Source organism: Ambystoma mexicanum, chromosome 5q (genome assembly GCF_040938575.1).
Source record: "Ambystoma mexicanum isolate Mex_15411 chromosome 5q, UKY_AmexF1_1, whole genome shotgun sequence".
Taxonomy (NCBI): Eukaryota; Metazoa; Chordata; class Amphibia; order Caudata; family Ambystomatidae; genus Ambystoma; species Ambystoma mexicanum.
In genome coordinates, this window is record NC_090933.1 from 778,996,072 (window position 1) to 779,023,068 (window position 26,997).

At 45.7% G+C, this 26,997-nt stretch overlaps 1 protein-coding gene across 2 annotated transcripts in view; it reads right to left on the reverse strand.

Moving 5' to 3' along the window:
• LOC138497657 (early endosome antigen 1-like) overlaps positions 1 to 26,997 on the reverse strand; it is a 734,693-nt gene that overhangs the window by 332,391 nt on the left and 375,305 nt on the right. For both annotated transcript variants that reach the window (XM_069621253.1, XM_069621252.1), the window contains exon 6: positions 13,382 to 13,566. In XM_069621253.1, coding sequence (XP_069477354.1) covers positions 13,382 to 13,566 — 185 coding nt within the window. The remainder of the gene's footprint in view (positions 1 to 13,381; positions 13,567 to 26,997) is intronic.

Here is a 26,997-nt window from a genome sequence, read left to right on the forward strand (position 1 = left end):
AGCCTTCGGGTCCACTGACACGGAACACCACGTGTCTCGTTCCTGGAACCTCCAGGGCTGGCTTGATGTCCCATTCAGTCCTCCTTCCCTTTTTATATTTGAGGTTGCCTCTTGAAAACAGTACCGCTCGTGTGTTGGTTCCGCGATGGGCTTTTGCCTCCTTGTCCCATCTTCTTTGTCTCAGTGGCATTTTGTATTAGGCTTGGGTAAGTCTCACTCTTCCTCGTCCCAGTATTGTTAATGAGATCCTCTTTTCTACTATAACACATAGACGTATGAAGGACCAGAAGTGCCTGAGACAGGTTAAAGGAAAGTGGGGACACCAAAGGGGTAAGTGAATACCACGCTCTGCCAGGGCCATCATCACTGGTCCCATGAAGGGCTTCCCACCCCATGAGATCCACCGCAGGTGGACTATCAGGTAGCAGCCTCACCTCCCTAGCCCCATGGGAAGGGGTTTCTCCATTGAAGTAGCGACCCTACCCTGGGATTTTTCACAATATATATACATATATATATGATAGGGCAATGCCAGTTGCCCTATAGTTAAGGTGAAAACTATCATTCAAAGAAAATGCCAAAATTCTATGGTTTATAACATTTGAGCCATAGGACATATCAGCATGACATTGTACAGATGTCATTTGAGGCCTGCACCCCCCAGAACTGGAGCATTTCATGCAAATACATGTTGCAGTTCAAAAGATATAATGGGTTAAAAGAAATTCCATTCGTTTTCCCATTTCCCATAAGGAAAACGTCAAATTTGTGTTCAAATGCACAGATGAAACCACTCGACGAATTTGCACCAAATAGGAAATCAGTCGGCAACAAATTTCAGAGACATTTCCCTCTGCCCACCCACCGAAACACGTCACCAACAACTGATGTCTTACCTTCCCATGTTCCCACAGGTGTTCCGACGAAAACGGTACCTCACATGTTTGCGTGCACCTACCTGGGTGTCCCATTGAGCATTATAAAATTCAGTTCTTCCATTAACATAACCCATCTACTTGCCGCATTCATCTGTACCATAGCTAAATTGCCGGGTTCATGGATGTTTAAATTGCCCATTATCAATGTAGAAATGATGTAGTTGTCTTGAGAAATGAGATCTAGCATCTGCTCTGCCCCTTCTAAAAATTGGCTGTCATGTATGGCGTTGTGGTTCCAATACAGATTTAGTATTGTCAAATGCCAATGCGCCGTGACTAACTTTGAGAGTTGAGTGTAGGAATTCGGAGAGGCCCATGAGATCAATTCCAGTCCTGCGTTCTCCTTACAAGCCATTAGCAAACCTGCTGCGGCCTGCCCCTATTAGTTGTAAGTGCTGGAACCAATGACACTGCGTACCCGTCCCACACTGGTTGATCTATTAATCAGGTCTCCTGCAAAACCACACTGTTTAAATCTATCAATGGGTTCTGTTAAACTACCAATAGATCCTTAAAACCCATGGTGTTCCAAAATCCTAACTTCCACACTGTGGTTTTCTCTAGCTCTCATAGGTAGTCTTCACAGTTATATATTGGACAGGAACCCTCTACTTGCCTCTCGTATATTGGCCACTGTTTTTTTTTTTTTTTAGTTTGTCTTTCGGAGATCTCCTGCCTTGCCAGGTTTGTCTGCACTCTCCCACCCTGGATGCCCCAAGTCCTTCGTTGGGGTTTATACAGGCGATGACTATTCTTATAATCCTGCATAACCCTTTGCCTCATATTCGTTGAAGTATCCAGACCACTGTCCTCTTTAAGGATAAAGCCTTGCTTATAGAGATTATCTCTGGCTTTCCACAGTGGCCTTGCGACCAGCTGGGAAGATAATATAAGCCTCACCTTTACCAGGTTACAATCACTAAGGAACTCCACCCAGGTATATTTTGCAAAAGGTTTGTAACACTTTGTTCACAATATATTGTGGAAACAAGCCTTTCCTAACTTCCAGTAGGAAAGAACTTGTCTTATTATAAGTCCCTATAGGAAGCGGATAATCCTCGAGTCTCAACTCTTTTTCTTTGGTACATTCCCTGTGCCTCCTCCTTTTCATATTTTCCGTCGAGGCCTGCTCCTCACTTAACTGGGAATTTAGACTTGGCTTATCTCCCCAATTTAAGTTATTTTGACAAGCTGATGTATGTGTAAGGCAAGATGTCCTCTCTAATTTATTTATTTTTTGGTCATTTAAACTTGGCTTGTCTCCCCAGTTTAAATTGCTTTGTCGACCTATTTTTTGTATAGGCTGGGAGATCTTTTTTCTGTTGTTTTTTTTAGTAACATCCCTACTTCCTTTTTGTTGTGAAGCTGTAGGGTACCCCTTGGGTGATATGAATGCTTACAATATCTTGGTCTGTTTCCAATTAATCTGAACCTTCATAGTCCCAAGTATGATTATTTGGGGAATGTTCGCCATATGTCACATATACCTGTTAATGATTGTTGGAGTATTCAAAAGTTATCCCTCCCGGAGTAAGTCCTATAGCCCCAAAACCTCTTCTGAATCGAAATCACTTGTGGTCAGATCTGGAGGAGGCAAACTCAAATCTTGATCTCTCATTCTTGATTTAATAATTGGTACATTATTCTCGTTCTGCTTCCTTTTACCCCTGGTAATCCCCTTCGAGTGTTCCTTTGGCAGAGTCGAGAGCACTCGTAAGAATGCTCTTGACCAAAAGCAACCGATGTTGCAGGTTGCTTCTGGTTTTTAGACTTCTTGGACTGCTGTCCCTTATTTATACCGCCTTTCTTTATATAACAATTTTTTTAAAGTTGATTCAGCAGAAGGCTGAATAGATTGCACAAAAGAAGGGAGGGCCAGGCTAGGGTTTGATGGCAAGGATACAGTTAAAGAGGGAGGAGGAAAAGGGTGGGACGGAGGTGGCGGGAGAGGGGAGGCAAATGAGGTGGAAGGGGTAAGGGACAAGGAATGGCACCAGCTACTTGCGTGTAAGCAAAAAGGTGTACTGAAGATACAGAAGGGAAAGGAAAAGTGGCTGGAACCAAGGTCGGGTCAATTTTGTACGTTATAGATAAATGTGTCACCTCCTTTGCGGATCCATCCTGCGGATCATTACTACTGCTAACCATCTCGTTTCCCCACCCTCTTAGATACATGTATTTCTCCTTCCTGCCCCTGCGTTTTTGCAGCCAGCTGCTTTTTATTCAAATAACGAATGCTTTCCAAATTAGCTAGTTTCATTAAAACTTAATTCAGTCTTCCTGACTGCACCTCAGACTTTTTGTCTAAACCGTCATCATTTTGCTACACCTAATAAAGCCGTGGTCATGGCTGTTAGTGTGTGTTCAATCATCAGTCTTTTGCCTTGTGCAAGACCCACAGACATCCGAGGCATAGGATTAAAAAAAAGACACTGATGACCTTGATGATGAGTCCAAGGAGTCAGGACATAAAATAGGCGACTGGGAAAGGTCCAAAGGGGGAGTGGGTGTAAATAGGTGCGGTGTCTGCAACCCTTGTTCCATAGGTGCTTCTCCCCCTCCTTGAGTGGGCAATGCGCTTCTATCTTTCTGTGGATACAGAGGTGCCTCGTTCATAACTGGACTACTGTTTGTTTTCAAGTAATTCCACTCTGAAAGGGGGAAGATTTTCCTCCTCTACAGCACACTCGAGATTATCTACGTTATTCGACTGCTCCAGAGGCGTCGGCTCCCTATTTCTTTCCCCTTTTTTGTGGACCTGGGCAGTAATCAACTTCTCACAGCTGACTGCTGCCTCCCACGCGGTCTGGGAATCAATTCTCCCAATGGTTTGGTTTGGGATATACTTTCCAAACGAGGCAGTACTTCTACTATGAAGGAGTCAGGTATAAGTGCAAAGTCTGCCAGCACTTTTTGGTCCTATATGGTGTCCATTATAGTAGTTGGATCCAGTGTTGGCATAGCTTTTGGTTTTGCCCAACAGTCTCTTATGTCCGTAGTTAAAGATTTTGTGCGATATTTTTGGTTCTTCCTTTTGGCAGTAGGTCCTTGAGGGCCGGCATTCCTTAGAATTCTTGTTTGTTGACTTCATAATTTCCCCTCCGTCACCAGAGTGAAGACCTACTTTCTGAGGCATTGCACTTTTTAAAGTGTATGCGTGGGACATTCGCACAACCAAGGCTCAGGGGGAAACAAGTCGCTCAGCTAATACAAAGACACAAGCCCACGATTTGGAAAGTAAATCGAAAACCCCCCTCACCACCAATGCCCAACAGCCAACAGCACTCAGTGGTGCACTCCATTGGTGGACGCGCCTGTGCGTAGGCGGCGAATTTAAAGGATACCTGTTAGAAAGGGGGCGTGGCCAAATCAGGGGCAACTTGTTTAATAAAAATAACGCCATTCTAGAAGGGAAAGATAGGATTGTTTGGCGTTTGACCATTCAAATTGTTCACTTGCAACAGTTCAAGGATAAATCCTCGCTGAAAATACCTCCTCACTGAGAGATAATCCGAATCCATTTTCCTTGTGTCGAAATACCAACAGTCAACCAACTGCACTCAGTGGTGCACTCCGTTGGTGCATCACTAATAACTCAGGGGTTTAGGTGGTCCTCTAAAGTGATATGTGCAAAATAATAATAGTGATGAAAAGTAAATGATCCAAAAATACAACAATCATAAAAATTTCAATAACGATGTATCCTTATCCTGATATAAACTTAGATTTTATTCATAGTATAGAGCACCCTAAATGATACCTGTTGATATCTGGTTTGAAATGTTAGTTGTGTTGAAGCTATCAAAATTATGAATGTGTTTCATAAAGTTCATATAAGCCCTTAATAACATTCTAATTTTGGAAAATTATTTTCCTAAAAATAATGGACAAATTCCAAGCATATGTTTTATAAAGTGCTTAGCGCATAGTGCATTTGAATTACATATTGCTATAACTTCACTGAAATAAGACATATGTGAATCTAATAAACTCCGTTCATCTTGCTTATGAGTTGAAAAAGAAAGGGGGAACAAGAAGAAAGAGGAAAGAGAGTGGACTAATGTTAGCATGTCTCAGTATTTTATTACAGAATTACGGGGTGGCCTTTCAGGGAGAATGGACTAATGTTACAATACCTCAATGTGTAAAGACAAAAATACATTGTACCCTTCCATAGTATTGAATCCATTGGGAATTGTACCTGCGTCGCATCTAGATAGAAATGTGAATGTTAGCATGCGCCACACTTAGATGAAACTGTGAATGATGCAACGCCTGAATGGAATCATGATCACTAGCCTTCCTCACATCTAGACAGAATTTTGAAATTAGCAAGTGCCACACACTCAGATGGAATAGTGAATGATAGCAGGCATCACACCTAGACATAATTGCAAGGACAGAAAGGCCAACTAACCAATCCACTAACAATTTCATCCCTCTGCATACACCTCTCAAACTATAACCAAACACAACCACAAGCCAAAAACGCAGCAATCCGCACAAACTTCACTACACTGCAACAACAAAACAAACCGCACAGACTTGCACAACAGCACACAATGACTACCGACCATAAAACACCCCAAGCACAGCCGACGGACCCAACGGGCTGAGGCTGCCAACAGCAAATCACTGCTCTCTTGCACTTTTTCAGCTTATTCCCACTAACTCACCCCCCCTCCCTCTTTCAGAGCCGCCAGAGCGCCAGGTGGCCACTCCGGTGGTGATAGTGCGCGGTACAAATATCCTTTAACATTAACATTAAACCTGATATTGAATTTGGTTTCTAATTTTCTAAGAATCAATTCTCGATTCCCCCCTTTGGGATAATCAGTAACTTTATTTAGTCCTACCCATTTCATGCGGTCACTGTTGTTCTCATGGCAATCTGCAAATCGTGTTGCAATTGGATAACTGTTAGCCACATTTTAGTTGGCCATTATGTGTGCTAGAATACGTATTTTACTTTACTGATCGCGCTACTGATGTAGATCTTGGAACAAGGGCAAATAAACCTGTAAACTACAAAGGTAAAATTACAGTCAATCCTGTCTCTAATGTGATGTGTCCATTTTACTGATGTGGATTCAAAATCACTGGTGACGATAGCCTTTTTACAAATGGGGCATGCTCCACAATGGAATTAACCAGTATGTTCACTCAGCCAGTTAGTTTTCCTAGATGGAGAATAAAGACTTCTGGTCACTAGATCAGCAGTGTTTGTCCTCGCTTATAACTGATTTGAGGAAGCTGTCCTATGGTGGGAGATAAAGTGTGATCCAATGTTTTCTAACAATGCCTCTGATCTTAGATGGTTGTAATCCATAAGTGGTTCTAAGTCAGATGGTATATAAAACTTCATTTTGACTTTTGGTTCTAACAATGTTGATCTTGGTTGGATTTTGGCTTTCTCATATGCTTTTGTTACTATATTCTTATTGTATCCTCTTGTAAGAACCTTTTGTTAATTTGTCTGCATACTTGAATACATTACATTTCTGTCGCACAATTATGTCTTGCTCTGAGAAACTAAGAGTAAGCAATATTTTGTACATTATTTCTAGGGTGAAATGAAGTTGCAGGGAGAATGCAATTACACATGGTTTTATGATGGAACCTTGTAATTTGCACTGCGTGGTCTTCTACCTTAATAAAGAGATCTAAAAATTCCTCCTTGACAGGCATCTTCCGTCTCTGATTAACTTCCTCCCTTCTCCTGTCACTCCTCCTGCTGCCACCCCTCGTGCCTCCTCACCCCCACAAGTGGTTGTACCCCACCCCTGTACAATGCCTCGGGAGACCTTTAAAAAGGTGGCAAGCAGCTTCACCTAGCCACCCTCAACTCTTTTAACACTCTCCTTCCGGAGGGTTACAAGATCCTCTCCAAGCCCAGGTGTAATTGGTCTGGATGCAGAGTGGTCCTTGTCTACTCTGAATGGGTTCCTGCTTCCATCATACCCACTCAATCCTACTCCTCTTTTGAATGGCTTGTCTACAAGCTTTGCATCTCTCCTACCCTCTTGCTCACTCTCGCTACCATCTACAGGCCTCCTGGACCGACCAGCCCCTTCCTCACAGAGTGGACCGACCTTGCCTCCTCTCTTCTGACCTCTTCCCCTAAGCCTCTCCTCCTTGTAGACTTCAATATACATCTGGAGTCTCCTGATGTGGCCACTCTATTCGTTTGCAACCTCTGTGACTTACTTTCACTCACCATTCTTCCCTCTGGCCCAACCCACTCAGCCGGGCACACGTTGGATGCGTTCAACTTAGCTGACATTGCCTTCTCTAAACCTCACACTACACCTCTCTCCTGGTCTGACCATACTCGCCTCTCCTCTTATCTGGAGCTCCTGATCTCCCCGGCTAAACCTCTTCCCGCACTGTCAGTCTCCTTCTACATCATTTGACCGATGAAAGAAGTGTCAGTAGCTGCTTTTGCCGCCTCCTTTACTCCCCCCTCTCCAACTATTCATTTCCACACTGACTCAGTTCTTGCTAACCTTCACCTCGCCATCTCCAACACCCTTGACATCCTTTCCCCTGCCATGTGGATCTACAAGAAGTCTGCTTCAAAGTGCAATAGTTGGTATGACTGACTTAGCCTCGTTGAAACACAAATGCGAAGTTGCGGAACAGAAGTGGCTGGCTGCTAGCACATCCTCTGACAAACAGGCCTTCCGCCTGCTCCAAAGGCAATACAGACTATCCGTTCCAAGAAACTGGCCCATATCCAATCCCGCATCTCTGGGGCTACAAACATGGCTGAACTTTTCAAAATCTGCAAGGAACTTGCCAATCCTACTGCAGTCTCCACTTGTCCTATTCCTTCATAGGCCCACTGCATGGCGTTGACCACCTACTTCACAACAGAAACTCAGGACATCCTGTCCTCTCTCTCCTCTACACCCGCTCCCTACCCCACCTGCATCCAGGCCTCCCTTGGCTCCCCTCTCTCCCCTACTCTCCTCATTCCCACCCATAGCACGGGTGAGGTCACCAAAAACAGTCTGGTCTATGAAAGTATCCTCCAAACAGGTGTTCTCCTGCTCCTCTAGAACTATCAAGGACAATAAAGCCTCTTTGCTCTCTCCTTGGCTGAGTTCTGCAACCACTCTTGCCACTGGCTCCTTCCCTTCACCCCTCAAGCACTCCCTTGTGCAACCCCTCCTAAAAAAAGCCATTTGCGCACTCTTCCTGCCCGGGTAACTCTCCACTACCCCCTTCTTGGGCAAACTCCTGGAGAAGTTGGTAATTTCCCAACTAATCCTTCACACTGAATCTGTTGGCTACCTTCACGACCACCAGTCTGGCTTCAGAGCAGCCAGAGGCATGGAAACTGCTATCCTGAACACCTGTGATGACTTGCTCTGAAACCTTGACTCCAATTCTCCTTATGCCCTTATTCTCCTTGATCTGTCCTCTGCCATTGACACTGTCAATCATTCCATTCTCATATATCAGCCCCATAATACCATGGGCATCACAGACCGGGCACTGCACTGGCCAACCTCTTTTCTCTCGAATCGCCCTCCCAAGTTCAACTGGGCCCCTTTCTCTCCTCTACCTCACTCTCGACTTGCGGAATCCCTCAGGGCTCTCTCCTCTCACAGTGGCTTTTCAACATATACCTTGCCCCTCTTGCCCACTTGATCTCCACCTTCTCTCCTCATTTCCAGTGCTATGCTGACGATACACAGCTCACCTCTAAGCTGCCCTCCTCTTCCTCCTATCTTTCCTCTCTCATCCCAACTGTCTAACCGCTATTCAGTCATGGGGTGCTGCAAATGATCTCTGCCTTATTGCCAGTAAGGCCGAGATCCTTCTCATTAGGACTGCTACTCCCACCTTCCCTTCTATACTCTGGCTGACATCCTTGGGCCGTCTGCCCTCACCCTCGCGTGAGGCTAAAAACCTAGCTGTCATCTTAGATTCCTCTCTCTCCTTTTCTCCTCATATCGCTGACTGTGCCAAGAAGGCCCACTATCAGATTAACCTCCCCAGAGGCATTCTCCTTTCCTCACCTTCCCCCAGAAACTCAATGGGCCTCATGATGAGTGTGGCGGTCCGGGAATTAAGGGTGCCGGTAGCAATGTACCAGCACCCATTGCGGACTATCACATTACAAGCCTGCCTGAAGGGGTCATTGCACCCGGCAGGTCTGACATGCCGGGTGCCACGGCCCCTGCAGGGAGACTTATCACAGAAGCACTGGCACCGTTAGCAAGGCTACCAGTGCTTCTGTCTCCCCACTCCCATGGAATCCTTTGGGGGTCCATGGGAATGAAGAACAACATTTTCTGACGCCTGACTTCCCGATCTGCTGGGACTTGTAATGTCCCGGTGGCACCAGGAAGTCAGGCACCGGTAAAGTGTTACGAGTCCGGCGCCAACCCACCGGCAGCACCATGGGTTACCGCCGGACTCGTAATGAGGCCCAATGTCTCCAGGGCTCTGGTTCTTTCGAGGCTTGATTACTGCAACAGTCTCTTCCTTAATCTACCTCTTTACTCACTCTGCCCCCTTCAACTAATTCAGAATAGGACTGCAAGAGTTATCATTGGCCTCAAGCCCAGGGGCCACATCTCTCCAGCCCTAAAATCTCCCCACTAGCTCCCGGTGGTTGCAAGGATCAAATTCAAGACCCTCTGCATCATCCACAAGGCTTTCTGGGGCCTGGTGGGACACTGCTACATTCAATACTCTCTCCCTAAATACCTCCTGGCTAGAGTCCTACGGTCCTCTAGCTCCAGCTCTCTGCAGATGAGGCTTTTCTCCAAGGAGAGAGTGGGGGGTTGAGCCCTCTCTTCGGCAGGAGCCTCCCTCTGGAACGCCTTGCATAACCCCCTTTGTCTTGAGTCGGATATCCTTAAGTTCCGGAAGCTTCACAAGACCTTCCGTTTCTCCTCCTCCTTCAGTCTACCCCTTTCCCCCTAGTCTCCTCCTGCCATTACGATTGGATGCCTGTGTCCCTTATGAGCCTCTACGGGTTCAGGCCCTCTTCATCCAGTCTTCCCCTCTCACCCCTTTCTACCAGCACTTGCTCCTGTTACCCCGATTAGCCTTCTGAAGCTGGTCCTCCCCCCGCCCTTGCCATCGCACTATTACCCATTACCCGAGGCTCCCCCTGCCACTGGCCTCCTGGGCACTCCCTGACCCTACTTAAAACTTGCACAGCCTCCGGGGACCCTCCCTCCTGCACTTCTCTCCCCCTCTCCCATCCCTTGCCCTGACTGGCCCCCTCCCCATGCACTTCTTGACATTGCTCTTACAAGATCCAAATGTCACAAGGCCTACTAAACCCATCTTGGTTGTTTCTCCTATGCCCTCCCCTATTGTCTTGTGGCACCTGGATCATACATGTTATGGAAAATGTAATCTCAACCCGACCGATAATTATAATTCCCTACTAATGGAGAAACTTGATGTTTGGAAAGTTCAAGGCCTTTTAAATGAAGATGAATTTAGTTTTCTATTTGTAAAACATCGGACAATTCCTACGCTACACCTGTTGCCTAAACTAAACAAAGATGACAAAACCCTCCCGGAAGAGAAATAGCCACTTCTATAGACTCAATAACAGAACCCATGTGCAGCTTTGTTGACCATTGGTGTTCGAGCATTCGTAACCAGGATTCCCTTTCCACTGTATAGGCACCTTACAAATGTTCAATAAATAAATAAAATAAAATGTGTGTGGCACTTTGATTCATAGTGAATTTTTCGATTTAAATCATAGTCATTCAAAAATGTGACAAATTGGTTCAGATCTGCTACCGTTCCTTTCCATAAAATGAACAGATCATCAATATGCCTAAGCCAGATGGTTACAGTGTCACTCCACTGACTCCTAACATTATTAAGGACATAGCAGTCTTCCCAAAAACCCATGAGGAGGCTGGCATATGTGGGGCAAACCTGGTCCCCACTGCAGTCTCTCTTGTCTGTAAATAGTATTTATTGTTGAAAACAAAATAATTGTGTTAAAAAACAACTTGGATCTTTTCCAGTAGCATATCAGTATATACTTTATGAACTGTTGGACGATTCCTTAAAAAGTATTTTGAGGCTTTAATGCCGCCCATATTGATTGATTGATTGATATTTTATTTCTATCGCGCTCGTATGCAAGTGTTTCATAGCGCGACAAGGCAAGGGAGGGGAACAGGGGAGAACAAAACAGCGATCTTACTAGGCCCAGTGACATTGAGAACGCGCAAGTGCATGGGAGAGGGGGGAGGGGAAAAGTACATGGAAGGGGGGGAGAGGTGGAAAGTGCGAAGCAGAGGAGAAACAGATAAATAACAATAAATAAATAAAGGCAACAAACAGTGGTAATGCAGCCAGCAATTTGCAAGTGCTAGGTTTAAGGCAGCAGACAGGGTAGGTCTGATAGGTGCAGGAAGAAAAAGGGGGGCTGTATGGGTACAGATACAGACCCCAGTGCAAGGGGTGGCCCGCAGGCATTGCGGGAGGGTGGCAGGATGAGCAGGTACCTGGGTCCAAAAGACAAAGGGTGGCCAGGTGCACGGTGCCAAGAGAGAACATATCAGCAGGGGAAAGGGGGAGCGAAGGCAGAAGAAAAGAGGAAGGTCTTGAGGTGCTTCCGGAACCGGAGATGGTTCTCCTCAAGTTTTAGAGTAGCAGGGAGGCTGTTCCAGAGGGAGGCCCCAGCTGAAGACAGAGATCTACCCCCAGCTCGTTTCTTAGAAAAACGACTGACCCTGAGGGAGTTGGTGGTAGAGGAGCGAAGAGCTTGAGAGGGGAGGTATTTGCAGAGGGATAGCTGAAGGTATTTTGGACCCAGGCCCCAGAAAGCCTTGTGGACAATGCAGAGGGTTTTGAATTTAATCCTTGCATCCACTGGGAGCCAGTGGAGAGATTTCAGAGCTGGAGAGATACGATCCCAGGGCTTGAGGCCAAGGACAAGTCTCGCAGTCCTGTTCTGGATTAGTTGCAGAGAGTAGAGGCAGGTAGATTTAGATAGAGGCTGTTACAATAGTCCATTGAAGTATACAATGATGTAACGTTTAATGTGACTAATCTAAAATCATGCTCCCAGGAATAGCATTTAGTCTGTTAAAGACATCAACAGAGTCTTTTACATAAGAGGGAATCCAGGTTACGAATGCTCGAAAACCAATGGTCAACAAAGCTGCACATGGGTTCTGTTATTGAGCCTATAGAAGTGACTATTTATCTTCCGGGAGGGTTTTGTCATCTTTGTTTAGTTTAGGCAACAGGTGTAGCGTAGGAATTGTCAGATGTTTTACAAATAGAAAACTAAATTCATCTTCATTTAAAAGGCCTTGAACTTTCCAAACATCAAGTTTCTCCATTAGTAGGGAATTATAATTCTCGGTCGGGTTGAGATTACATTTTCCATAACATGTATGATCAGAGAGTTGTTTTGCAACTTCCTGAACAGTTGATGTCCCCACAGAACAACATTTCCTCCTTTCTCCGTGGGTTTGATAACCTCATCATTATTGTTTTGAAATAGTTTTAGGGTTATTTGTTCAGAACTGGTCAAATTGGGATTTTGTGAGGCCAGTTAAATTTCCTAATAACTAATTGAACCGCATTCTCAAATTGAAAAATATAGCCATCATCCATTATCAATGGAATAAAAATTGATTTGGGTTAGAAGTGACTGTGATGGCCATACATCTGAGGAGTACTTTGTTCTGGGAAGACCGCTGCACCATCCGCTATAGATTCTTGTTCTACTGCTTCTAAACATTTGAAGGCAGCCGCCTCTCTAATCCTTAAATTCTCTATCAAACAGGCTGTACTGTATATATATATATTCAGTGACAAAACATTGTTAAAGCAACATTATGGTGTAAGGCAAAATCTAAATAACAAAAAAATTAACCACTTATGCAACCATAACTTGCGCCACCATCAGGCACTGCTCAGACTAACACCCAGCACATGTTGAAATCACAAATGGCATCATCAATGACATAACTGATGACATCACGTGTGTCATCACTACTCTATAACAATCCTGATGGAAAGGCCCTACAGGGGTTCAGTTTAGAGTGTTGCTAGCAACCTACGAAAGGTGATTGGTAGGCCTTTCATGAACTACTCCATATACCACAACTTTGCCCCCCTCTTCCTTGACAAAACCGCACAAAACTTGAGGCCACACAAAAACAGCTCTTCCTTTGTCAAAGACAACTTAACCATAAGTATACAAACTCTTATAATTCCACACAGTCCTCCCGCCATGACCGCCCCATGGAATTGTATACAATCTTTAATGATCATCTGGAGAATCCGCCCATCCCGGTTTGAGACTACAAATCCCAAACAGAAATAGAACTATATAAATATATACATGTATTTGTATACATATACTATTTCATATAGCTATAGAGCACACACACACACAATGTGAAAGCATTTTACATTTGACAGTAACTACATACTTGAGTTTCCAGAAGATGGGCATTTTGCTCTTTTTCTTTTGCAGAGTTAACTGTTCTTTGCAGGTCTTGCTGGATTTTAATCAACTCAGCCTGTTTGTGGGTAATGTCCAGAGTGGAAATCTCAGCCAGTTGCTTATGCTTGGTTACATCTTCCATCAGCATCATTTTTTCTTTTGCACTAGTATCTATGGAAAATCCATTGGAATTTTGTTTATGTAATATCAAAAATAGTCTCGGTGAATACCTGTTTTTAAGCATTCCAGCTAATTTAATGTATGTGCATTGATAAAATTCCAAACTTTCAAATGGAGGGTGCTGCATGATATTTTAGAGCTAACTTTGTTTTAGCCTTTGTCTAGTAGAATGGGAGGATATTTTGTTGTGTGGTGTATAACACAGAATTTCAACCAGAATGTAAGGTAGTATCGAGATCTCTCAGGGAGTCAGAGATGTAGAGACACAAATACTGAAAACAAAATCATCCAGGTTTTGTTTCTTAGCACATTTATTTTAGGGCCAATATTTGTGAGAGAGCATCCATTGCTTTGATACATTTCAGATGGAAAATCTGAAGGAAAATATCTTACTCTGGTACTTTTTAGCAGTTTGGAATCCAGTCATAAATACACCAACCGCTAAAAAAATGTCAGCAAGAAATCTGCATTTGTTGACATTTGTGGGATTTGTTGCTGCATGTGTGATTTTTCTATACACATTCAAGCTGTTCCAACATTGGATTTGAAATTCTACAAGTTCTCATTATCGGTGGAATCTTCCACCCTATATAGTACTCCTGTTTTCAATGGAACTAACTCTAGCTTAGTTTCATACAACCTTAACGAGAAAACATCAGGATGAAGAATGTGTAGAAGGAGCACATCCAGTTACTAGGAGTTGATGCAAATAGTAATGCAGTTACATGATTTCTCAAGAGAGTCACAAATTAGCAAACATAAGGGACATGAAACATATATAAGAGGTATCAAGATCGGAATTATTGAAGACAAAGAAAGAGTCACAATCTTTTTGTTAGTCTTAGCAATGCACGGTGGTGGCGCGAGTTATGGTTGCTTAGCTTACCATAACTGGCGAATTTCAGGGGGTTTTCGGTTTTACTTGGAACCATAATGTCCCTTTAACAAAGTTTTTTTACTGAATATCATAGGTTTGTAGTAGCGCAACTTAATCATAACGTCCCTTTAACAAAGTTTTTTTACTGAACATATATATATATATATGCAATGTTTTTTTCCTGTATATGCACAAAATGTAATTTTTTGGTGCCATCCTAATGCATAGATGTTTTTTTCAAATGACAGAAATGCCACAGTGACCTGTATATCCCTGTCATTTTGCCACTGTCTCATTGTAATAGAAGCAAGACTAATAATGCCTGGAACGAAGCAGGGTAGAGGATGGAGCAAGAACAACTGGCACCTTCTCAATCAATACATGTTACAAATGTTTAATATCTCGAGCCACCACAAAGACCACATGTTTTCACTACATGGCTTGACCTCAACATCAACACCCCACTTCCATCTTGGAGAGATATGAGGCAAGCAACATACAAGTCATGCATGTGGGAGTTGCTATCCCGAGGCTTTCCATTCACTGAGACAAATGGCGGCCTGTTCCTTCAGCAGTAGCGGTAGACGTTAAGTGGTGTAAGTAATATTATCTATAAAATATATTTCAGTTTTGATAATTCATGAGGTAGAGAAATGTCACTTGATCTAACACCCCCTACCATGGCAATCATACCCCAAAATTCAACTTCTTTCTTAACAGAATATTTTGCATTTTTATGATAGGGCTCATAAAGCTTTTTGTTGACCTTTATTGGTTTGATTGGATCCATCAAACTGTGATTGTGAGTTTATTTTTTTCAACTCGAAATTTTATTAAAATTTAAACAAGACAAAGACATCAGACATCATCACATACGCATAGAAGTATGACATAATACACTCATAACGAGGGATCCCCAGAAGGTTCCAAGCCCAGTGAAGCACCTAGCTCCCGGGGAGAGAAATGCGCCACCCGGTGTTAGTTCCTACGTGCATGGCTCAATCCAGCCAGCAGGTTAGCGGAGGCCTACGTGTATGTCCGGGGAAGTTTTCTGCATAGTCCATGAAAGGGGCCCAGATATTTTGGAAGAGGTTTAGGTTGCCCAGACGAAGTGCTGTAATTTTTTCGGATACTACGATGTCCCAGCACGTGGACCATCATAATGGGATGGATAGGCCCTCAGGATGTTTCCAAAGTCTCGCCAGGGCGATTTTGGCCACTGTTAGCAGGTGGGTACATAGGTGTGCCAGGTGGCCCGATAATGGGAGGTCCCCATCCCCAGTGTCACCCAGCAGGACAATCCCTGGGTCACAAGGAATGGTGAGGCCTGTGATCGAGCTACTATGGTCCAGTAGCTTGTCGCTTCCGGGCAATCCCACAAAAGGTGGAATAATGTTCCCTCGGAGCGGCAGCCTCTCCAGCAGTGTTTGAGCTGGATTTGTGTAGTTGCGCCACCGTGACATAGAATCTGTAGCACACCTTATACCCACCCTCCCTATTGGTAATGCACTGGGTGCTTTTGTGCAGCCTTGACCAAATTTTACTCCACATTTCCGAGTCCACTGTTCACCCCAGGTCTTTCCCCCAGCTGATCATATACTTTTCTTTAGATTCTGGGTTCGATTTCTCCAGGAGCCTATATAAAGTGGAGACTCTACCTTTAGGAGGGGTTGCTGTTAATGTGAGTTCTTGGAGCCATGCTCCTTAACAATTTTCTGGGAGATCCAGTGGCGGATCTGCGAGTAGCGAAATCTCTCCCCTTCCGAAACTTTGAATTTCACCTTACAAGCTTCGAATGTAAGGGGATAGCCACCTTCTAGGAAATCTGAAATCTTCCGAAGGCCTACATCTTTCCAGACAGAGAAGCTTCGGGAATGGAGTCCTGGGGAAAATCCAAGATTATCCCATATTGGCGTAAGAGGTCCTAAAGTCCCTTTATCTCCCCATCTTTTGGCCGCTACCTTCCAGCTACCCACTGTGTTACATGTTGACAAAAGTGTATTCAGGTTAGGCTGGGCCTTCCAAGCCTGCATGTGCGGAAGGTCTGACAGTGGGCGTTTACACCATGCCTCCTCTATCTGCAGCCAGAATGGCCGGTCTGTTGATTGGGACCAGGAGAATGCATCCGATAGCGGTGTCGCTTGCCTATATCTGGACACGGCCGGAACCCTCAGGCCCCCTAAATTGCGGCTTCTGATCATGACCTTTCTTGTTATTCAGGGTTTCTTCCCCCAAGATACATTTCAATATCTCCCGTTGCAGGGCGCTGAGGTCGCTTTCCGGAATATGTGTCAGGAGCATTAAACATTGGTAAATTAGACTAGGGATCAGGATCATTTTTATCGCTGCTATGCGGGCCAACCAGGAGTTCCCTTGATTCTTCCAGCGACTGAGGTCCCCCCAGAAGTCTCCAAATAGCTGCGAGAAATTGCATTGGTAGACCTTGGCATTATTTTTGGGAATAGGGACCCCCAGATATCCGATTGCTGTGTCTGCCTATGGAATGGGAAGAGTGGGGGTAAGGAGTTCTTTCTTCTGTTTCGTCAGGTTGATTGCTAGGGTGGAGGATTTATCATAGTTCACCCTGAATCCGGACACCTTCCCAAAGGCGTCAAGCTCCTCTAGCAGGGGCCTTAGGGATGTGTTTGGACATGTTATGGTCAGGAGGACTTCGTCTGCGTAAAGTGCGGCCTTGTATTCCTTTCCCCCTATTGTAAGCCCCCAAATGCCTGCATTTTGCCAGATTGTCTCTGCAAAAGGCATAGACAAGGGGAACACCAGTAGGGATAGCGGGCAACCCTGGCGTGTTCCCCTGGTTATAGCTATGCCCTCAGATCTAATCCCGTTAACCCGGAGTTGAGTGGTTGGGAGCTGGTAATTCGCCATGGTCCATTTTACAAAATTGCAGCCTAACCCCATGTGCGCAAGTGTGTGCCTAATATAATCCCAGTCCACTAGGTTGAACGCCTTGTGTGAGTCCAGGGAAATGACCAGTAATCCCTTCCCTCTCCTGTTGTCAGTTTTGATGCGGTTCAGCGTTCTTCTGATATTGTTGTGCGTCCCCCTTTCTGCAATGAATTCCGTCTGGTCCCTGGATACCAACCCGGGGAGGATCCCACCCAATCTGGATGCCAAGACTTTAGAGTAGATCTTCCCATCCGTGTTCATGATTGTTATCGGTCTGTACGAGGCCTCTTGTTCGGGGTCTTGCCCTGGTTTGTGGACTAATATGGTAAGAGATTACACCATGGACTTAGTAACCCTCCCAGAACCCAAGAAAGTGTTAAACAGGAGCATTAGTTGCGGGGCTAAGATATGTGCGAATGTTTTGTAAAATTTGGTCGTCAGCCCGACCGGGCCTGGGGCAGTGTTCTTCAGGGATTTAATGGCGTCAGAAACTTCTTCTAGTGTGATTAAAGCTTCCAGTGACTCAAAATGAGTTGTGGCAGCGGGTGGGTTGGGGGATTGCAGGAATTGGCGGTACAGGGCTTGGTCTTTCGAGGGGGTGGGAGGGCCTGTCATGATTGTTCTGTGGTAGGCTATCAGGACCTCCAGCTTGTCGACATCAGTATATCGTGCTATTCCATCCTCCCCGATAAGGCGAGTTATGTTGTTATGGTTATGTATCTTCTGCAATTTGTAATCTGGTATACAGTTTGCTTTATTACTTTTGTGGTAATAAAACTGTTTGGTGTATGCGAGGGCCTTAGCGGATCGATCCGTTCAGTGTATTTCAAGGGCACTTCTAGCTTTTTTCAGCTCCCTCTCTGCCTTTCTCGTACAGAGTGTTTTTAATTCCTTCTTCAGGGCTGAGACTTTTAGTTCTAGGGCTGAGGCTTGGATCTTGGAGATCCGATACTGTTCGACGGCTGCGCTAATGAGAGTCCCTCTTATTACTGGTTTCATGGCCTCCCATAATATCTCTGCGGTTGTATCAGGGTTTGTATTTTCCTTGAAGTAATTAGTTAGTGACTCTCCCACTTCTGCTTTAATTATGTCGTTTAATAGGAGGGAATCATTCAACTTCCAGTACCTTAGTGGGGAAGCCAGGGCGCCGGTTATTGAGAGGTCGGCTGACACAGGGGCATGATCAGAGAGCTTGCGTGTGTGGCCTTCTACTGTTTGTATGCAGGGGAACAATGCTCCCGTGATTAGGAGGAGGTCGATCCGAGAGTGGCCTCCGTGCACATTGGAGTAGTAAGCGTAATCCCTGTCCTCTGAGTTTGCCAATCTCTATATGTCTACCGTTTCTATCTCCCTTAATTGCTTGGCCTAGGGCAGGGCATGGGTAAAGTCTGGGTTGGACAGAGGGAGGGTTTTGGGTTGGACAGAGGGAGGGTTTTATCTTTCAATGGGTTGTGGACCATGTTAAAGTCTCCCCCGATAATGAGGTGCCCTGTTGTGAAGGTTAGCAATGTCAGTAGTAGCTCCGCTATGAACCTGTCCTGGCCTGTATTAGGGGCATAGATCCCAGCTATAGTGATCGGCTGCTCTACAATACACCCTTTCATTCGGAGGTACCTGCCTGCGGGATCCTTTTTTACTGAGAGGTTGGTTAAGTGAAATTAGTCGCTGAATAGAATAACCACCCCCTCTTTTTCTCCCCTGAGGTGGCGAAGTAGGCCTATTTAAACAGCATGAATCTAATGCTGTGCTCATGCTCAGCGAATAGGTATGTCTCCTGGAGAATTACTATATCCCCATATATCCCCACCGAAGGTGTGGAGTTTACTGTCCCTTGGGGAATTAAGGCCCTGGACGTTCCATGTAACAATGCGAACATCTCTACCTCCATCAGACCCCATGGGATTCTAGAGTAGTTACAGCTAAGGGCGTCTGTATATTGGGCCTACTGTTGGACCTCTGGGGTGGCTCTTCAAGTGAGCATGCATGAGTTTTGCCTTAGAATGTTGAGTTATGAAATATTTTATTAAGTGAGAGAATAGGGGCAGTAAACTGTTCCCTTCTCCCTTACCCTCAACTGTCCCTCCCTCCCTCCCTCTCCTCCCCCAAATACCCCTCCCATCCCCCAAACCCCCTAAATTCTAGAGATGAGAACAGTCTCATCCATGGGGTTACTAACCAGCCTCATCGTCGGTTAACTGTGGCCAACTGGCCGAGTCAGCAACAACAGTGTAGCAATAACTGGTGAGTTGATCAGCGTGCTGGGCCTAAGCATTTCTGAGCTGGTCACGCTTTATGTTCTACTTGGAATTTGTAAGTGTGCCGCGACGGGTGTTGGCAGTTCGCTGCGCAGTCCAGCGCTCCCCCCCACCTTGATAGAACGGGTGCAGAGAGATGCCAGGAGTTTCTGCAAGTGGGTTATGCGGGGCACCAAGACACTAACCTTCATGAGATAGCAGCAGTGAAGCCATTTAGCTTGGGTTGAGCGTTTTCCGAGGGCCTCCGAGTCTACGTCGCCTGCTGGCCTGGGACCAAGAGCCGGACGAGGATGATTTTGCTCCAGCCTGAGATTGAGTGTCAGGCTCAGAGCCCCCATTGTCCGCTCTTTTCCCCAGGAAATGCTCTGCTTCCTTTGGTGTGCGGATCTGCCTTCGCGTTCCTTCCCACGTGAAGTTCAAGGCCGTGGAAAAACTACAGCGGTATTGCATCTTCGTTCTTGCAGCCATTCTGTGAGGCCTCGGAGCGCCTTTCGCTTCTGCAGGGTTGCAGTAGCTAAATCTTGGTACAGTAGGATGGTTGCCCCCCTGAAAAGTATTTGCTTAGAAGATCTCGCCTCCCTCATTACATCTTCTTTTACTTAGAAGTGAATTCGTGCGAGGACATCTGGCGGGGACGCAGATGCTTGTCTCGGGGCTGTGCGGCAGACATGGTCTACCTACAGGGGAGAGCTGTCCGGGAGAGTTAAGATGAACCTGAACAGATCTTTTGCGAAGCTTTCCAGCTCAGAGTCTGCTATCGTCACGGGAATTCCTCTGAGGCATATATTATTCCGCATAGAGCAGTTCTCTGCATCCTCCTGCTTAGCCTCAAGTGCTTCACATCTTGCTTCAAGGGATGTGATTCGGTCCAGGCCACGTTCTAGCTCGAAGGCCTCATCATACAGACTGCTTTCCACGCCTTCAGTGTGCTTTTCCACCTCTTCCACCCTTCTGTCTAGTGAGGGGATTTTCCATGTGACTTCGTCTGTTCCTTTCTGAATTTCCTTTTTTAGGGCGGCTAGGAGATCTCTGAGGTCAGATTTGGTGGCGAACTTGATTGAATCTGACGCCTCAGAGGCATGGGCTCCTTCAGTAGTGGAACCTGCTGTCTGGTCGTTGTTGTTCGACTTTTCTTGGGTGGAATTGCACATCAGTGTCGCGATATCCATCAGTTTCACTGCTTTTCCACTTTTCGCCATGTCTGAGATGGGCGCTGTCGTTATTGTGCCTCCAGGGAGGCTCTGCTGATGGTCTGACTCACTTTAAGCACAGATTGGAGTTGCCCAGGCCTCAGCTGGCCCCTGCAGGTGTTCACTCGTGGATCTCGCCACTCATTCTCCCCCATGGTTGTGGCTCGCTATGCTGTTTCTGGAGGTGGGCTGGGTTACCCCCGCATGCTCACTGTTTAGCGGGGAGGCGTGCGGATAGTTCGTAGGTTCTTTTCTGACCTCTTGCTTGCTGATTTTCCTGATCCATCGCTACAGCAGTTGCCCAGTGCTGGCAGGGAAATTGAGCAGTTCAGGTGGGGGGCTTGGGGCCACATGTAGGCGGGTGCTGTGATTCCAGGATTGCTTAGCTTCCAGTCACCTGTGGGTGCTATGATTCATGCAGGGCCAGTGGGACTTGTTTATTCTCTCTTCCGCCGAGAAGTTAAAGTTTGTGGGTTGCTTCAGTGTCAGGTAAGGGTTGCGTTAGACTCCTGCGTGCCCCGGTGGCCGCAATCCTGTAGTGGGAGCCGGATCAACTTTAGCTCGCACCCTGATTCGGGCACACCTCACACCCCCCCTCTGGGCAGCTCAGGGAGGGGGTGGGGGAGGCCGCGCATGGGGATGAGGTAGAATGGCCCCCAGACAGTCCTCCGGCAGAGGGAGCGACGCGCCCACCGCGCGACCTGGGCAGACCTGCAAACACTCTGTCAAGCGATTCACCAGGTTGATGGAATCTTCAGGCTGTAGCTCTGGTGCGACAGGCCCCCGGGGAACGGCAGATCGGGTTAGTTTCCTAACTCATTGAGAGTCTGCCTGAGTCCAGTAGACCCTGACATGGCTGTGGTGGGCGGGTCAGAAACTCTGCCGAGGTCCGATCGAATCCTAGGGTGAGAGATCCCCTCCTGAGGTACTTGCTCAGGGGAATGAGGATAGCAGCAGGTCCAGACGCTATCTTGCCATTACACCTGTTGATGCCTTTACTTTAGCAGGAGCTCGGGCCACCAGCAGGGATTTGGCCCCTCCCCCTCCATGGAGCTCCAAGAGCGGTCGCCTGCCATTTTGGTGTCTTCGCTTCAGGCCGAGACGGGGCGGTTTGTCGCGGAAAGCGACGCGGAAATGGTGTTTAGGCTTTCCAGTCTCAGCGGTTTAGAGGCATCCGGTCTTCATACCCCCTAGGGGAGGTTTGCAGGGCACACTGCAGACTCCAGCCTGCTGAAATTTGCTTCGACGGCGAGGCTGGTCAGGAGCTTTCAGAGCTCTGCTATCCAGTCGGCTCCCAGTCACGCCCCCATAGAGTTTATTTTTATATGCACACTTAATTGGGTCCAATGTCTCTCATCACAGTCAGAGCCACTAAGTGAACCTCGGTCCATGCTTACAAATGTTTTCTCTCTGTCGCAATGACTGTATGAAGGTTTTCTATGCGTACTCACTTTTCACTTTTATCCATTGGTCTTCTGGGCTATGGCATAAAATATTTTCTGAGGGGTTGGATAATCTAGCATTTCTTCCCATTATTGCTCATAATCAGTGTTTCCCCATCTATCTTAGGGTTCTGAGATTCCCTCCTAGTCCCTGGTGTAGAAAGTTTTCTTTTAGAATGACCTTTCTGGGTTGCATGTCTTGTTTCTCAAGGTTAGCCATAAGGGCTAAATAAATGGCCTTTCTGGTCAAGCTCTCATTTCCTCTGAAGCCTACTCCTGACATCCTGAGTCGGCCTCTACCACTCACCTGAAGGTCTATATATTCCTCTGTGTCTGACAGCGAACTCAACTCTTCCTGTCTCTCTCTGTGTATCTAGGAAAGGGAACCGGGGTATCTTGGATCCCCTATGTGTTGGCTATGGCCAGGTATACCAGATCCACTAGTAAGTATCTGGGACTATCTGGGCAGAGGAGAAGTAGGTTCAATAACAGGAGAGCCTGCCTCCTACTATGAAACATATTTGTCTCTGAACTGTAGCTACCGATTCAAAACCCAACTTAGGTTCTTTAATTTTTTGTCTTCATTTAGCATTATTATCCATTTCAATTTTCATTTGCGGTTTACATTTTACTAGGCATTCTCTAGATTTAATCAGGCCTGACTTGTTCTAACGCTCTAGTTTGTGAGGTCAGAATGTCTTGTGGGTTTTATAACTCCTTCTGCAAGGAAACTATCTTGCTGACAAGAATGTATTTCATTCACTGATTCTTGGTTCGTAGACTGTGAGCTAGCTAACCCTTTCTTCAATTGTTTAATTTGCAACACTGAACCATCAAGACCAGTCATTTTTTTTTACTTCTCTCTCAATCTCATAGTCTCTTCTATTCTTCTCACTAGCTCTTGTGAAGTCACCTTACTCTGATCTCCTGGTGCTTGCGTCATTTGTAAGGCGAGTTGGTGTATTTCCTGAATAGCAGTGTCCTTTTCTTGGGCTAACTGGGCCCTTTGCAGTTTGATTGTCTTTATGTTCTGTTGTAACTGATCACATTCAGATTGGGGATCAATATCCTTTAGGAGGAGTTGTGCAGCTGTTTCCTCACTCTTTGAGTTTCATTTTATGTTCACAATGACATCTGACAAACCATTGCTATAAGTGGTATGATATCATATGTCTGTAAACACTGACTATGAATGAAAGTATCACTAAAAATATATCTATCAAAGCACGGTTTGGCTTCTTTGCACACTTTCAGTTCGTCTTGTATTGCTTCAAAGAGACTGTGCTGTTTCAGTGATGAATCTGCTTATTATCCAGAGCGTCATTTAATTGTTTTATTTCCTCTTCTCGCTGATCACCTCGTTGAATTCGTGTTCATTCTGCTGATGCCTTTTGAGCAGTTTCTGTGATTGCATGTTTGTACATTTTGCTTTGTCATTCTGCACTCCACCAACTTGAGGTGAAAGAATAGATGGGCTGGAAAATTCACAAGCATATGCCTTCCCTTCTTGTTAGTATAGGTCATACACAGTTTTGCAATGACCGGTATAGTTGGCTCTCTTCTTCCAAATGTTTTCTCCTTCTTTCTTCACTATTTCCCCCATCTTGTCTTACCATGGCCCTAGATCTTGCATTGCCCACTAAACATTCAACAAATAACTAGCCAGCACATTATCTTGAGCCACCATTAAATCTACCTTGATTTCTCTTGACATCTCTGGACTGGATATTTTCTCACAAATCAGACTCCATATTTAGCAATTATTAATATATAATCAAACTAACAGTCTGCCTGAATTATTTATTTATTTTGCAATTTGAATAGCGCACCAAGCTCTGAGGCATCCAGGCGCCTTATATTTCTCACTTCTAAAATCCAATATTTTATCAAATCATGAATCCACAAAAATACAACTCACTTCTCTTGTCAGTTATCTCTGTCTTATTCTAAACAAAAACCTGTATGGTTTATGAGACACTCTAGTTAAGACCATCCAATTCAACACAACAATGCAACTTCGCACATCTGTGATCTTGGGAATAATCTGTGTACGCAATGCATCTGTGTGTCAGCATCAGTGCCATCACATTTTAGATATCCCAGCCGAGTCCCAATTCCTGCAAGTGATTTTCTCCATGCAATATGGATTGGTCTGATTTGACCGCAGCATAATTTTTTGCGGCGGAATTGACTGTAGTCAATTTCACTGTGAACCAAATTTTCAGTGGTCGAAATCAGCATGCCCCCTCCCACCTCCTTCCCACTCCTCCAATACACCCACCACCATTTACCGTTCAACATCTGCCTTCATTCTGACACAGCAGCGTCAGTTCCGTCGCTGCAAAGCGGGAAAGAACTGACAGCGCAGGGTCCCTTTCTCTGTTTTTTTTTTTTGTAACTTTCTTTATTGAATTTTCACAACATTACCCCAAAAGGCCATGCACCGGCCGTCATACACAAAATCCCCCCACGATCCCCGTCCCCCTCCCAATTCTTAAGCCTCCCTCGCCCTCCCCATGGATAAAGCTGGATGCTTAAAACAAAAATCAAAGTTACGTGTTTTCGGAAAGTCTGGCAGCATGTCGCAGTGAGGACAGCTGGCTGTGCGCCGGGGACATCGTCTGCGAATCTAGTCTGTCAGTGGTTGAAATCAAGTAAGCTATGTACGGACCCCAAATATCAGGAGGGCGAGCGTGTAATGCCAGTGTCTTGATCAATCTGGATTCTACGTCCTGGCAACATGTGATGTCTTTTAGCCAGCGTTGCAGGCTGGGTAGCAGTCCTCTGCCCCAGTTGCATGCAACTCTTCTACGTGCTAGGATGAGCAGTAGATTCATCAATTTCCGGACTGTACTTGGAAGATGTTTGGTAAGACCTAGCAGCATTAATATCGATTCAAAGTTCAGTTGTGTTCCGATTATCGCTGTCGTTTTCTCCAACACTGAGCTCCAGAAGGTGGCCACCACAGGGTAGGTCCATGCCAGGTGCATGGAGTCTGCTTCAGGGAAACCGCATCTGCTACATTCTGCGAATATCGTCGCCTGTTGAGCGTGAAGTTTCACCGGGGTGTGGTACACCTGGTTGAGGTAATTAAAATGAATCTGCTTATATCCTGTGTTGATCGCCACTTTCTGGGTAAGTCTTAATATATATTTCCAGCCATCGTCTGCAATCGTAGAGTTCAATGATCTCTCCCATCTCCTTCTGGGACCGGAGTCTGGCAACTTCACTTCTGTCAGGAGGGATCTGTAAATGTTTGCTACCAGGCGGCCTTCTCCCTGAGCTTGTATTGCACCGTGCAGTAATGGCCAGGTAGGAGGTTGTCGTGGAAATGTGGGTATGTTGGCTTGTAAAGCGTGCTGCAGCCTGAAATAGAGGAGTGTCTAAGGCATTACTGCTTCCCTTCTCTTGAGTCTGCTGTGGTGACAAAAATGTGCCTTCCGGAAAGATATCACTCATCATTTTCACCTGTAGTTTTTCAGTCCATCTCTGGAATACCTTTTCTGAATGTGATTCACTGCCAGGAGGGGGGAGAATCTGGTCTGGATTGCGCTCCTCTTAGCCATCATTTTCCAGATTGTGTATGTTGTAAAGACAATGTTCATCGGTGTTCGGGGTGTTTGTAGTTTGCCAAAGACAACGGCGCGAAGGAGGTAGGGCGTCGTTAAGGCTCTTTCAATTTGTACATTGGGTCTAATGAAGTGCAAAGCATACCAGTGGCTGAGAAATTGAGCCTGGGCTGCCCAGTAGTAGCGTTCCATGTCCGGGAGGGCTAGTCCTCCCTATGTTACAGAAAGAGTCAGTGCGGTGTATGCCACTCTTGCTACTTTGCCCGCACATATGAGATCCAGGATCGTGCTCTTGATACGTTGTAAAAATCTTTGTGTCAACACTAAGGGAATGTTTGAAAAGAGGAATAGAAGTTTTGGAAGGATGATAATTTTGACCAGCGATATTCTGCCCCAAAGTGTGAGAGGAAGCGCCTTCCACCTCTTTACTTTATTTTGAATGGTCTCCACAGCTTTCTCATAGTTGTCTTGCATTATATCACGTTGGATCTGGACATAAAGATACCCAGATACCTAACCTTTGTATGCTGCCACATGCAACTGAAGTCGTCCGGAAATTCCCTGGTGGAGGCAGTGAGAGGAAAGATTATGGATTTTGAATTGTAAATTTTCAGTCCTGAGAAATGGCCAAATTTAAGTACTGCTCGCATCACCGGGTTCAGATTTTCATTGGGATTGTGCAAGAAGAGTGAGACGTCGTCATCGTTGAGGGATATAATCAGATTGTGAGGGCCTAGAGAAAGGCCTCTGTGCAGGTGCCTGAGATCCGAAGCCAAGGGTTCCACGACTAGGGAAAATAATAGTGCAGATAGAGGGCTGCCCTGTCCTGTTCCTCTCCCCAAAATATGTTGGCTGAGCGTTTGGTACCTAGTGTGATGTTGGTCGTTTATACAGGAGGGAGATTAGTTGTATGAAGCGCTTGCCGAGGCACATGCGTTCTAGGACTGCATAGAGGAAGGGCCATTCGACTGAATCGAAGGCCTTTTTGGCATCCAATAGTATCGCCACTGCTTGGCTTTCCGGGTCTAGGGCTTCCATTACGCCGAACATTCTTCTTATACCGAACGATGTGTTTCTGCCTGGAATGAAGCCAGCCTGATCAGCCAACACCATAGCGGGCATCAGAGGAAGCAGTAGTTTAGTGAGCATTTTTGCGAAGATTTTATTGTCCAGATTTATTAG